Source organism: Tursiops truncatus, chromosome 13, assembly GCF_011762595.2.
Source record: "Tursiops truncatus isolate mTurTru1 chromosome 13, mTurTru1.mat.Y, whole genome shotgun sequence".
Taxonomy (NCBI): domain Eukaryota; kingdom Metazoa; phylum Chordata; class Mammalia; order Artiodactyla; family Delphinidae; genus Tursiops; species Tursiops truncatus.
In genome coordinates, this window is record NC_047046.1 from 29,601,479 (window position 1) to 29,615,157 (window position 13,679).

The 13,679-nt window shown below is 40.0% G+C and overlaps 1 protein-coding gene across 3 annotated transcripts in view; it reads left to right on the forward strand.

Annotated features, from left to right (window-relative positions):
* The window catches only part of PPP4R1 (protein phosphatase 4 regulatory subunit 1), a 60,918-nt gene that overhangs the window by 13,750 nt on the left and 33,489 nt on the right, over nt 1-13,679 (forward strand). For 2 of the 3 annotated variants that reach the window (XM_019920642.3, XM_073790525.1), the window contains 6 exons: nt 4,312-4,447; nt 5,289-5,395; nt 9,217-9,359; nt 9,807-9,953; nt 12,520-12,627; nt 12,756-12,821. In XM_019920642.3, the coding sequence (XP_019776201.1) occupies nt 4,312-4,447; nt 5,289-5,395; nt 9,217-9,359; nt 9,807-9,953; nt 12,520-12,627; nt 12,756-12,821 (707 nt within the window). Of the gene's footprint in view, nt 1-4,311; nt 4,448-5,288; nt 5,396-9,216; nt 9,360-9,806; nt 9,954-11,367; nt 11,511-12,519; nt 12,628-12,755; nt 12,822-13,679 lie in introns of those variants that run through there. The other variant, XM_073790526.1, reaches the window with a different exon arrangement.

Below are 13,679 nucleotides of genomic sequence, written 5' to 3' on the forward strand. Positions count from 1 at the left end.
GTCCACATGCATAGTTCACAAGGAGCAGAACATGAGATTTGGACCCAGATCTGTCTTAACTTTAAAAAGCCTCTGCCCTTTTCACATCACTGTCGCTATAACTGTGTAGTGATAATCATCTTTAAAATTTCAAATGGGTCCAACTTTAAAATTTTTATATTTTAGATGCTGTTTTCCTTAAATTTAAAAGAATGGGTTGTTGGTTTCTATGGCTCTGGGTTTCTGCTGGAGCTGGTGCTGGTGTGGGGAGTGGAAAGTGGATGGAGCCCTTCCTGAAATGCAGGGGTGATTCTCTCTCTTGTGCTGCATGGTCTCTTACCTTCATGCGAAGGGGGGGGATTCAGTTTTACAAGTAACAAAGATAAATGTCCTTGTTTTATCATTTCTTTCTCTTGTCCTGTTTTTCTGGATGTTCTCTTTAATTTGCATTGTAACACATTTGATTCTTGTCCTGATTTGGAACTGGTAGGATCTATTGAGTCTGATTTGAGACAAGATGGGCTAACCCTTCAGTATAAGACTTCAGTTCGTATCCCAGGTTTCTATTCCAGTTAGGAATTCTGTTAGAATTCACTAAAAAACACAAGATTTCATTGACACTTTTGTCATTTAGCTTCTTCATGGAAGCTTTATAACTAAATATTAAGTTTTGAAAAATTTTGAGGGTTTCCTACGTAAGTGTAGGAATTCTGTCTCATGTTGACCTTTTAGGTCATCTTCCTTTTTCCTTTCCATCCTGGTCCCCCTTCAGCTACCCAAGACAGTAAATTTACAGGGGAAGAGGGAGCACTGGAATTTGGGGAGCGTAGATATAATTTGAAAAAACATTTCAAGTGATCATTGTTTTCATTGCTTTTAAGTCATTTTGAAATTTCAAATAACACTAAAAGCTGACATGATTTCTTCACTTCATCAGTGTAGGAAATTGGATTTTTAAAGCTGTGAACTCTGTAAGGGGCTCTTGCTGCTGTAACGTCCAAGAATCCAGAATCAACTTAGTGACCCAGAAAGGAGGGGCGCCGGGGCACAGGTCGGGTGATGAAAGGTCTCTCTTCATCTCCTTGTCTTCGTCTGTTTTGTCTGGTAATAAAATAGCCACTCTGGCTTTCTTATGCTTACTGTTTCATGTTTTATCTCTCTCCTTTTTGTAATCCTTTTCTTTCAACCCATGGGTTGAAATTTTGACTTTAAAAATGTGTTTCTGGTAGACAAGACTATAGCTGAGTAACAACTATAGTTGTTACCTTGTTATTAGTTTGGGATTCTCTACCTTTTGACCTAAATGTTTAGTCCATTTATAAGTAATGTAATTATTGATCTGGTTGCTTATTTCTATTTGTCTTTTTTTTTCTCTGTTGCTCCTTTTGTGACTTTCTTTGGGGTTAACTCAGTATTTTTTAGCATTCCATTTTAGCTCTCGGTTGGCTTTCTAGCCATCCTTTCTTGCATGTTTTAGAGAGTACTCCTAAGGGTTGTAATTTGCATCTTTAATTTACCATAATCTATTTAAAATTAATGTACTACTTTGCATAAGCTATATGATTCTTGCAGCAGTATAGCTGTGTTTACTCCCTCTGTTTTTTTTTTGGTTTTTTTTTTTTTTTTTTTTTTTTTTTTTGCTGTACGCGGGCCTCTCACCATTGTGGACCCTCCCGTTTGCGGAGCACAGGCTCCGGACATGCAGGCTCAGCGGGCCCAGCCGCTCTGTGGCATGTGGGATCCTCCCGGACCGGGGCACGAACCCACGTCCCCTGCGTTGGCAGGCAGACTCTCAACCACTGCGCCACCAGGGAAGCCCTGTTTTGTCTTTTCTATCTGAGGATGTTATTGACTGTACCATCATTTATGCTGTAGGATTCTTCTTTCCTAGTGGTGATAGTTTTTATGGATTATTTTTGTGTTTCTCCTTCTTGTAACCTGTGGCAGGCATTTGTAGGGTGGCTGGGTAAGACTTAGGTATGCAGTCTGTAGCCATGGTTATCACATCCTTGCTGCCTCCATAAATATGAAATGCAGAGCCATTTAGTCCAATCAAGAATTTTTTTTAATTAATTTATTTTTGGCGTGTTGGGTCTTTGCTGCTGCGCACGGGCTTTCTCTAGTTGCGGCGAGCGGGAGCTATTCTCCGTTGCGGTGCGAGGGCTCCTCATTGCAGTGGCTTCTCTTGTTGTGGAACACGGGCTCTAGGCATGTGGGCTTCAGTAGTTGTGGCTTGCAGGCTCTAGAGCACAGGCTCAGTAGTTGTGGCACACGGGCTTAGCTGCTCCGCAGCATGTGGGATCTTCCCGGACCAGGGCTCAAACCTGTGTCCCCTGCATTGACTGGTGGATTCTTAACCACCGCACCACCAGGAAAGTCCCAGTCCAATCAAGAGTTGATGAGGAAATCCTGAATTTGGAGAGGATGATTCAGGACAAAGCGGCTCCACAGTTATTGGCAGGAGGCTGCAGTTCTGGGAAATAGAAATGCACCTTTGTCCCCAGTGCCTCTGCTGGAGTGGAACACTCCCTTTTGTACAGAAATAATTGTCAACCATAATGGGTAGAGTGGTGACGTAAGTGGAAGCAAAATATGGTTTGTAACCCTCTCAGCATATGTTTCTTGAATACAGTTGTTCAGCAATCTGCATTTGAGCTAGTTGGGGGTATTTATTATAAATGATTGCTCCTGGGCCTCACTCCAGACCTGCACAGTCAGGATCTGAATATGAGATCTGGGGTCTGAATTTTAGGGTAAGTGCTCCAAGCTTGTCTTAAACACGACAGTGTTAGACTGTCCCTGCTCTAGGACTGTTCCCAAAAGCCCCTGACTTTTTATGGACCTGAATCAGTACTATTAATGTTTATCTTCAAGATTAACAAGCGTGTGACTGATGAAACAGTTTGGTCAGAGTCATAGAATTCTAGAGCCTGCATAAAGGTGCCTTCGAGGTCATGCCAGCTCCACAGTCTTAGAGGAGGAAATAGGTCAAATGAGAGTATCTGGGTGGTTCTTACGGCTCTGATTCATAATATATAAGGTACTTTGCTATGAATTGTAGATCAGAATAACCTGTTAAAACTTTTCTGTACTATGTAAGGAATTATTTTCATGTTAGGTGTTATTTTTAATCCAGTTTGACAATCTCTGCCTTTAAGTGGGGCTACTTAGAGCATTTGCGCTTAATGTGATTATTGATATTGTTTGGTTTTCCTCTCTCTTGCTATTTCCCATCTGTTTGTCCCATCTTTTCCTTTTTCCTTTTATCCTCTTTTTCTGCCTTCTTTTGGGTTCAGTATTTTTTATGATTCCATTTTCGGGCCTTTATTGGCTTACTAGCTATATGTTTTGGGTGGGGTTTTTTTGGTGTTTAATAGTTGCTGTAGAGTTTATAATTAGTATGCGCCTTTGACTTATTACTGTCTACTTTCACATAATATGTATAAAAGAACTTTAGGACAATATACCTCCCTGTTATTCTGCCTTTGTACTATTGTAAATATATTTTACTTCTACACGTGTTATAAACCCCACAATACATTTTTTCTTTATTTTACAGTACATACTTTTGCCTTAAACAGTTAATTATCTTTTAAAGAGATGTTTTTACATAAGAAGAGGCTTTTGTGTTTGCCCACCTGTTCACCATTTCTGCTAGTCTTCATTCCCTTGTAAAGATCCAGCTCTCCACCTGCTATAATTTTCTTAGTATTTCTTGTAGTGTGGGTCTGCTGCTGGCGACGTTTGTCAGCTTTTGTATGTCAGAAGAAGTCTCTATTTCACCTTTGTGTTTGAACAATTTCTGTTTACTGGGTATAGAGGTGTAGGTTGACTTTTTTTTTTCTTTCAGTCCTTTAAAGATGTTGCTCTTCTGTCTCTGGCTTCTCATATGGCATTCTCTCTGATGAGATGGCTGCTGTCATTCTTGTCTTTGTTCTGTATATAATGTGAGTTGTTCTCTGACTGCCTTGCAGAATTAACTGTCAGTGTTTGACAGTTCATTTATTTACAAGTTGTTAGTGTTCTGGTTGAACGTGTAAGTTCTCAGGTCTGTGTGATCACTCTTTTCTGATCACTCCGTTCCTTGATCACCCCAGACTGAGTTTCTACTGACCCCTGTGCTTCTAGGGGCAGTTAGAACATATCTGTAGAAAAGGAGAAGAAGCATCCGTCAGTCAGTCGTGGCTTCTGAGCCGATTCTCAGATTCTCTCGTGACTTTTTGTGCCACTCCAAGAACAATACAGGGCAGTTTTCCTTGTGCTGCTTCGGAGAGGCAGGGGTACCTTTTAGCGCGACAGTGTTACAAGGAGTGTTTCTGATGTCTCTGATAGTTGGTGTGGATGACTGCAGCTCAGAGTCTGATGTGATTGTTGTACCTTCAGCCCTGGACTTTGTCTCACAAGATGACATGTTGACGCCCCTGGGGAGACTGGACAAGTATGCTGCGAGTGAGAACGTATTTAACAGGTATGTGCGTATGCTTTCCATTAAGGTGGAAGCACAAGTGTGGCTTTTATTGCATGAATTTCAATAAACAGAAGTATCCAGTTGAAAGTAGATGTCATTACTGCGTGGTCTGAGTCACCCAGCTTCACTGCTGGTCACAGGCGTGGCCGCCGTTACAGTTGTTTACTCCTCCGTCCTGTGAGCAGGCAGCACTCCTTCTTGACTTTTTGGCAAAAACAAAACAAACAAACAAACTGCTTCTTTGCTATTAGGCATAATTTTAATGTTCATTAAAGTGACTGCTGAGGCGTCAGTTCCTCCTCCAGCAGGTGGTGGTGTGTGCCTGCTGTGGGCCAGGTGACTGGCAGCCAAGGGGCGAGGGACATGGCAGTGACCAGAGCTCACACTCTCCCTCATGCACTGTTTCTCCACCTAGGGCCCCCAGACCACCTGTATCAGGCTTCTCGGGGAAATCTCAAAGTCTTTGCTAGTAAAATTGTTTGAGTATAGATGTATAAAACTCACTGAGTAAAATATGTAAAGATAACATTTTATATAATGAAGAATGATTGTACTTTCCCATATTTATGATAATTGAAGGTAGCTACTTGAAACAAATTTTCAGTGACCTTAGAAGTTTGTCAGATCAGGTAAAGGTGGAACATATTTTGGTAAATAATCAGTCTCATCTTGTTAAAATAAAATCCATACTGGCATTTGTCACTTAGGAAATTAGGGACTTAATATATGTTATAAAATGTATTAAGAAAAATTTTCTTTTAAACTATATGGATTCTGCCTTTTAAAGTTCTAAATACTATTAATGCCACTGAACATCATATAATTTTCTTTTTCTGTGTAGACAAATGGTGGCCCGGAGTCTGCTGGACACACTGAGGGAAGTCTGCGATGATGAGAGAGATTGTATTGCTGTTTTGGAAAGAATAAGCAGATTAGCTGATGATTCAGGTATATATTTATGCAGAGAAAGGTTTCTTTTACTAAATTATGTTTCTAAAAACTAATGAAAAACTTAGTGTAATGCGAGATTTCTTTGAAATATTTCCTAAATAAATTATCAGACCCATCAGTAACAAGAAAATAAAAACCTGTTACTGGGCTTCCCTGGTGGCGCAGTAGTTGAGAGTCTGCCTGCCGATGCAGGGGACACGGGTTCGTGCCCCGGTCCGGGAAGATCCCACATGCCGCGGAGCGGCTGGGCCCGTGAGCCATGGCCGCTGAGCCTGCGCGTCCAGAGCCTGTGCTCCGCAACGGGAGAGGCCACAACAGTGAGAGGCCCGCGTACCGCAAAAACAAACAAACAAACAAACAAAAAAACCTGTTACTAAGATCCAAACATTTTATAGTAGGCCCATTTAGTTTAACTTTGAAAATTTCTTGTAAGAAAAAACTCAGAACATTGTTTTGCATCATGTACATTAATACTATTTTAGAATTAATAAATTGTTTTGAAAAAATTTTTTGAATAAATTAAAAGGATGGAGTGGGCTGTAAATTTTTTGGCAAATATAAAATGCATTTTTACTTATAAAAAATGTTTATCACCCCTTGTAAAACTAAGGCTGTTTGTCTCTAAAGTGAAAAGAGGAGGAGAGTCTGCTTAAGAAAGAGGTAAACTTGTTTTGAGGCTTAGAATACGGTTTATTACGTTTTTAAAAAATATTTTTTATGGTGGTAAAACATACATAAAATTTACCATTTTTACCTAATATTGTTTTGAGCATATTTTTATATTTGATTTTAGAAATGATTCAAAAATCAAATAAAAATTTTTTTCTTAAATCCACGACCTCTTTATTAAAATGTATTATTTTTCAATTTATCAAACTTTTGGCATGGCAGCAATTCTCATCCTTTAATTTTCAGATGAGCTCATCTTTTGGTAAGCAACTCACTTTATGGGAATATGTTTACTATTTATGTAAGCCTTAAATATTTTTTATTTTCTTATAGAAAAAAACATTAGTAAGCTTCCTAATTTTCTATCTCATTATGATGTTCTGTGTACATAATTGCTCATGTATATGCTTGTTCCAGAATGGTTTTAGGAGGGTCTCATCAATTATGATTTTTACTTACAATTTATTTTTAGATTTAGCAGAGATAAACAATTTAACTTAAAATTTTGGCACTATTGCATTCCATTGTGTTCATTCCTTTCATAGAGATGTAGATATTCTTTAAGATGGAATTTGTGTTTGTTTTCTTCCACCTGTTTACCAACTACAGTGCTGTTCTTTACATATATTATATTCTACATGTGTTTTAAAATATATCTCAAGTTGTTGAGTTCCTGATAAATATCTCTCTTGACATTTACACTCTGAATTCATTCAGTAAATGTGAAAACAGTGCATACTGTATGCCAGGTTCTAGATTAAATGCTGGAGCCTTACTGAGATGAGTAAGAATCCGTCATCAAATTAACAGTTTAACGAATGCAGCCGACATACTAACAGTAAATTATACCAGGGAGGGTTGGGACCCGCTTTGGACAGTTGGTGGCATTTGAGTTGGGTTTGATGGGGAGGGAGGGGAGGAGGGGGCTTGGGAGGGGAAAGGACAGGTGTAGAGGTTTGGGGAGCTCAGGACAGCGGCCCGTTTGGCCAACAGTGAGTTTACTGGGCCTACGGTTTAGAAGAATGAGACTTAAATAAGGTGGTTGAGGGCCAGATTGTAAAAATTTATACTGTGCCAAGTTGGAGAGTTTGCTTTGTTTGTGATTTAGAACAGAAACACAGCAGTGTGGGTTGACTTGAGGAAAAGATGGGTGACGGAAGGCTGGTTGGGAGATTCCTCTGACTGTTAGGAGTAGTTTGGGAGGAATGGAAGGGCCGGAGGGGTGTCAGAGCCACTGTGATGGGAGCTTCCATGAATTTGAGGATTCTTGTCTCTCCATCAGATATGGGAAAGTTGCAGTCTTTACTATTTTTAATATTACCTCTCCTCCACCCCAAACTCCTTTATTTTCACTTTTTTTTTTTTTTTTTGCGGTATGCGGGCCTCTCACCGCCATGGCCTCTCCCGCTACGGAGCACACACTCCGGACGCACAGGCCCAGCAGCCATGGCTCACAGGCCCAGCCGCTCCGCAGCATGTGGGATACTCCAGGACCGGGACACGAACCCGCGTCCCCTGCATCGGCAGGCGGACTCCCAACCACTGTGCCACCAGGGAAGCCCCTTTTTTTTCATTTTTAAGTTTACTTTTGTTTGAGTATATGTTTTTTGTTTGAGTATATGTTTTGTACATGGTTCAAAATACAGAACTCCTGTTAGCTACATCTGTTGTCTATAAGGAAGTCTTTATAAAGTGAAAGTAGCTGGTCTTAATTAATTTTGGGGTTTTGTTTGCCTTGAAAGGGCTTCCCACCTCAAGATTCAACTTTTTTTTTGGCCACACCCCACAGCTTGCAGGATCTTAGTTCCCCAACCAGGGATCGAACCCGTGCCCCTCTGCAGTGGAAGCACGGAGCCCTAACCACTAGACTGTCAGGGAATTCCCTAAACATTTTTTTAAATGTTGTCTTTTAGTGCTTTTTTTTTTTTAAAGATGAGCATTTTTTTTTTAATGAACTAAGTATTCATATCCTTTGCCATTTAAAAAAATTTGTTTTTAATTTTTGGCTGAGTTAGGTCTTTGTTGTTGCACACGGACTTTCTCTAGTTGTGATGAGCAAGGGCTACTCTTCATTGCGGTGCTCGGACTTCTCATTGTGGTGGCTTCCCTTGTTGTGGAGTACGGTCTCTAGGCACATGGGCTTCAGTCGTTGTGGCAAGCAGGCTCAGTAGTTGTGGCATACGGGCTTAGTTGCTCCATGACATGTGGGATCTTTCCGGACCAGGGCTCGAACCCATGTCCCCTGCATTGGCAGGCGGATTCTTAACCACTGCGCCACCAGGGAAGGCCTGTCTTTTAGTGCTTTTGATCTTAAAAAAGAAAACAACATTTGGAACTTTTTTTTTTTTTTTTTTTGCGGTACGCAGGCCTCTCACTGTTGTGGCCTCTCCCGTTGCAGAGCACAGGCTCCAGACACGCAGGCTCAGCAGCCATGGCTCACGGGCCCAGCCGCTCCGTGGCACATGGGATGTTCCCGGACCGAGGCACGAACTCGTGTCCCCTGCATCGGCAGGCAGACTCTCAACCACTGTGCCACCAGGGAAGCCCAACATTTGGAACTTTGATTCACCTTGAATTTATGTAGAGAGAGCAGTATAGGAATCTTACCCTTTTTTTCTCACATAACCTGCTGACTTTCCTACCATTACCTATGGAACAGTTGATCTTTTTGAAATGCCATATCTGTCACGTTTAAATTTGCCGTATGTACTTGGGTCTTTTCACTTTTTTTTTTTTTTTTTAAATCTGTTGGTTTCCTTTAGCATTCACTGACCCTTTATCATCTTAGTTAAGTCTAACTGTGAACCTTCCACTGGCTGGCTGCATTTAGATTAGGACCCAGTCGTTACGGCTTGTCCTGGAGGTTCTGAACTAGCAGAGTTTGAAGATGATGCCATGTTATAGTCGATGTGAGTTCAGGTGAACAGATCCGGTCCTCACAGGAAGTATTGCAGGCTCTGAGGACAGAATCTGGGATGGGGTCGACCTCGCCATGACTGTGAAAAGGATCGCAGGCTGCAGAGCATTTTCTAAGCACTCATGATGTGATGCGAGGTGAAGAGTCCAGAGATTTCCTGAGGACTCCCCCGCCCGGCAAGGATCTGGTTCTGGGGAGGATGCTTCAGCTCACCTTTCTGTTATTTCCACAGAACCAACTGTGAGAGCAGAGCTGATGGAGCAGGTGCCTCACATCGCCTTGTTTTGTCAAGAAAACCGGCCTGCGATCCCGTACGCTTTTTCCAAGTACTTGCTACCCATTGTGGTTAGATATCTCGCAGATCAGAATAACCAGGTAGGAGGGCCCTGCCCACGTTCTTACAGAAATGGGTGTAGTCTGGGGCACTCCCGGCGGCCTCCTGGGTGGTCACATTGGGATGTTCCTTCCTCTTTGACTTTGTTGTTCTGTTTTTCAAAATGAGGCTGTGGAGAGTCTGGGAGGTCACAGCAACAGACAGCACCTAGTGGCTGCTGCTCACCCGCTGCCCTCCCAGGCGGCCCTCAGAAAGGTTGGCGCTTGGAGACCTCTTTTCCAAGAATGGCTTTTCTGTTCCACTTCATCTGTTACAGCACAACCTACCAAGTTCTGTCTTTGCAGAATAACCACAGATTTTTATTGGCAAGGTTTTGCCAGTTGTGAACCCCCTCTAGTTGGGTGAGGAATCCTCAGATTTGTGAAATTCAGGTGTTAAGTTTTGTTACACTGTGTGTGTACTTGGTTTACGTGTCTGTTTTTTCCTAGGTCAGGAAAACGAGTCAGGCGGCCTTGCTGGCCCTGCTGGAGCAGGAGTTAATTGAGCGGTTTGATGTGGAGACCAAAGTGTGCCCCGTCCTCGTGGAGCTGACCGCCCCCGACAGCAATGACGACGTGAAGACAGAAGCTGTGGCTGTAAGCAGAGCTCAGCAAGAATTAGTCACTGGCTTGACCGATAGGAGGCGCTTGTTAAATATGACGCTGCATTACATGTTGTAGGGTTGACACATACTGGGTCTCAGAGTAGCCCCAAATCATTACATTTGAAATGTAATGCTGGTCTAGAAAGGGACATAGGCTTCCAAGGGAAAAGGTGTCTTTTCTTGGGGCGCCATGCTGTGCAGAAGCACTTGGGAATTCGATGGCTCTATCACTGGGCTCTGAGAAAGCAAGATACACAGCAAGAAAATAATAAGTTAACTGTAAATTCATTATCAAAATGGAAAAATAAGATGGCAAAAATAACCAGTGGAATTTTAAAAACCCTGTATTGAATATAGAAACATTTGAGCTCCTTGAATTGCTGTCGAGCACTTTTCTAGGCACCATGTAAGCATAGTAGGAAAAAGAGGGATGCTGCTTGGCTACTGTACTTGACAGTGTGGTCTTTGCAGGAAGGAATATATGATATAAATTATGATTAGTAGAAAAATACACAGATTAAGTCATTATGCACATAATAAAGTCAAGTATTATGGTGAGTTCTCTGGTGTTTTGGACATGGTTAGCAAATATTTTGATTATTTGAGAGCCATCATAAATAGGGTATGAATTACATATAGTAATATCTGTTATAATTCACATCTATGGTTCCTCAGTTCAGAAAGTAAGAATTCTTATAATAAAATAGAAAAGTGATAAATCCATCTGAAAATTTATTCAGATCTATTTGGATAGTGAGAGTTTGCTATTTAAACCTAATATAGTTGCATTTTTGTTGATATGAAAAAAGTTACACTAAAAATAATTTTATAGTGCTTCTGGATCGTTCGTAGGATGAATTAGATTTTCTCTCTAGTTCCTTTCCGTTGGAAATTCCATTATTTTATTTTTAGATACTCAGGTATCAGTTAATAAATTTAGATATTTTTCAGTAATACCATTTTTATTGAAGTGAAGTTCACATAATATAAAATTAACCATTTTAAAGTTTACAATTAAGTAACATTTAGTACATTCATAATGTTGTACAAAGCACTACCTCTGTCAAGTTCCAAAACTTGATTTTTTTTTTTTAAATTTCACAAGCTTCTCTAAAAAGGAAATCAGTTTTGGCATAAATGTTGGTTTATATTGAGCAGAGTTTAACTTGCTTTTTTATAATTTTTGACGGGTTTTAAGAATAGTAAAACATTATAATTATAATAAAAGGCTATATCCAGCGCTAGTGTGAAACCTGTCATTCTCTCACAATTGGTCGTGTTAACTTTGTTATGTTTGGCATTCCCTCCCTTCCCAGTTGTTTGTTTTGGGAATAATTCATTCTAAGCAATTTAATTATGCTAGATCAGTGATACTGTGTATCTTTGGATCGTTAACTCAAGCTTGGAGATGCCTAGAAACAGTCTGGAGTCAAGAAACAACACTGCTTTGGGGATTGGGGGATGTCAGTGTCACCTGCCACTCTGAGGAGGCCAGGGCTCTGATAGGGATGGTGCCAGCCTAACAATGCATGGGCAGATCTCCGTTTATGTAGGTCTTTTCTTCATTTCATCAATGTTTGGTTGTTTTCAGTAGACAGAGCATGTGTGTGTTTTGTTAGATTTCATGTTTTTTTAACACTGTTGTGAATGATACTGTTTTTAAACATTTTCAGTTGTTCGTTGCTAATTTATAGAAGTACATTTGTTTTTTTTATTCTGTCATATGTCCTGCAAACTTCCTAAACTCACTTATTTGTTCCAATGGCTTCTTTGTAGATTCCTTGGGATTTGGTCTGTAGACAGTCATGCATTTATGAATAGAGTTTTCTTTTCTTTCCAACCAGATGCCTTTGCTTCTTGTCATATTTGCATGGGCCAGGAGTAGATGTAATAGATAAATGACGACAGTCAGATTTCTTTATATTCTAACTGCGTGGGGGCAGATATTTAAATGCGTTGGGCTGGTTTTCAAAAGGTTCATCCTCACTTTGCCCAAAACTGTGTTATCTGAATCATGTGTGACACATATCAGATCTGTGTCCTTGTCTCCCTTGGAACCCAGGCTTTGCAGAGTAAGGACGTGGTCCCCACATGCGTGAGTTTCAGAGAAAACGGTACTTTGCAAGATGAGGACTGCTTCTGTATAGTCCTTTCTTAGCAATGCAGATACACTAAATCCAGATCCTTCTTGTGGATAATCTTCTGAAAACTCACCATTTATTCTCTTGTCGGGAAAATGTGTAGGTTGTTTTTTTAATCTTAAATTTATTAGGCAAAATGATTGATAAGATTGAAACTTTAGGTAAAAATGCAATTTTTAGGATTTTCTCAGGGTTTATTGTACCTTTAATAATTATCAGTTGATTTTAATGGTAGTAGTTAACATCTGTTTTTCTGTCTTCAACTTGGATAAATAAGATGAATTTTTTGTGACGTATGTGGTATAATTATGTCATATTTTATACTCCCTTAAATTATATACTTTTAATAAATTAGCGAACTGGAAGAGTCTTAGTTTGAAGATATATTCAGTGTGGTTTTGTTCTTATTCATTTTAGATAATGTGCAAAATGGCTCCCATGGTTGGGAAGGACATCACAGAGCGTCTTATCCTCCCTAGGTTTTGTGAGATGTGCTGTGATTGCAGAATGTTTCATGTTCGAAAGGTATTTTTGTTGTTGTTGTTTAAGAATATATGGTTCTAGTGGTTACCATATTGATCTGTGAAACTTAAAAGATTATTTTTAAAGAACTCTGTAATATTTTGAAATGTCAGTGATGCTTTTGTTGTCAGGTCTGTGCTGCCAATTTTGGAGATATTTGCAGCGTAGTTGGCCAGCAAGCTACTGAGGAAATGTTGGTAAGTACTGCAGAAATTAACTATGGAGACTGGACTCGCCCGGTGGTCCAGTGTAAGACTCCACGCTTCCAGCGCCGGTGGCGCGGGTTTGATCCTTGGTCAGGGAAGTTCTGCATGCTGAGCAGTGCGGCCAAAAAAAAAAACAACAACAACAACTAAGGAGAAAGCAGTGGCATTGCAAAGTAGCACGTGAAGTTTGAAATACATATAGTTACCCCCAAAGTGTATTAATATTGGCTTGGCCAAAAAGTTCGTTCGGGTTTTCTGTACTATTACAGAAAAACCTGAATGAACTTTTTGCCAACCTAATACAATTCCATGGATGGAAACCAGAAAGATAATATGACTTTAAGAGTTTAAATTTCTGTAATCTGGGCACTTGAATTGTATTTGTTAGGGACGATTTGTTAAAAATGCAGATGTGTTAAGAACCATTGATCCCTTTTTAACTCCCATTTCTATAAAATCAATTCTTATTTATTCAAATGAATCTTTAATTTTATTGCAACCCTCAAGTATTTTAATGACAAATTAAATTTACAGCAGGTGATTTTTAAATGGTTAGTTCCTGGGATAAAAAATGCTTAATGTACAAGTTAATGTACTTGAAGAGTTTCTGAAACCATCTGTTATGCGGAATAGTTGACTTTAAGTACAAGCTCTTGGATAACGTTTAAGCTGTACGCGTTCGGAGCGCTTTTGATTTTCCGTAGTCAGTAGTGGAATGAATTGGGTGTGATTTATTTAAAACTGCTAAGTATTAATATTAAATGGGTCTTCTAAATTTCATTAAGAAGATCTAATGTTTTAAATGCTGTGAAAGCAGAAAATGAAATAAAAGTAACTCCTGAAGCCTGC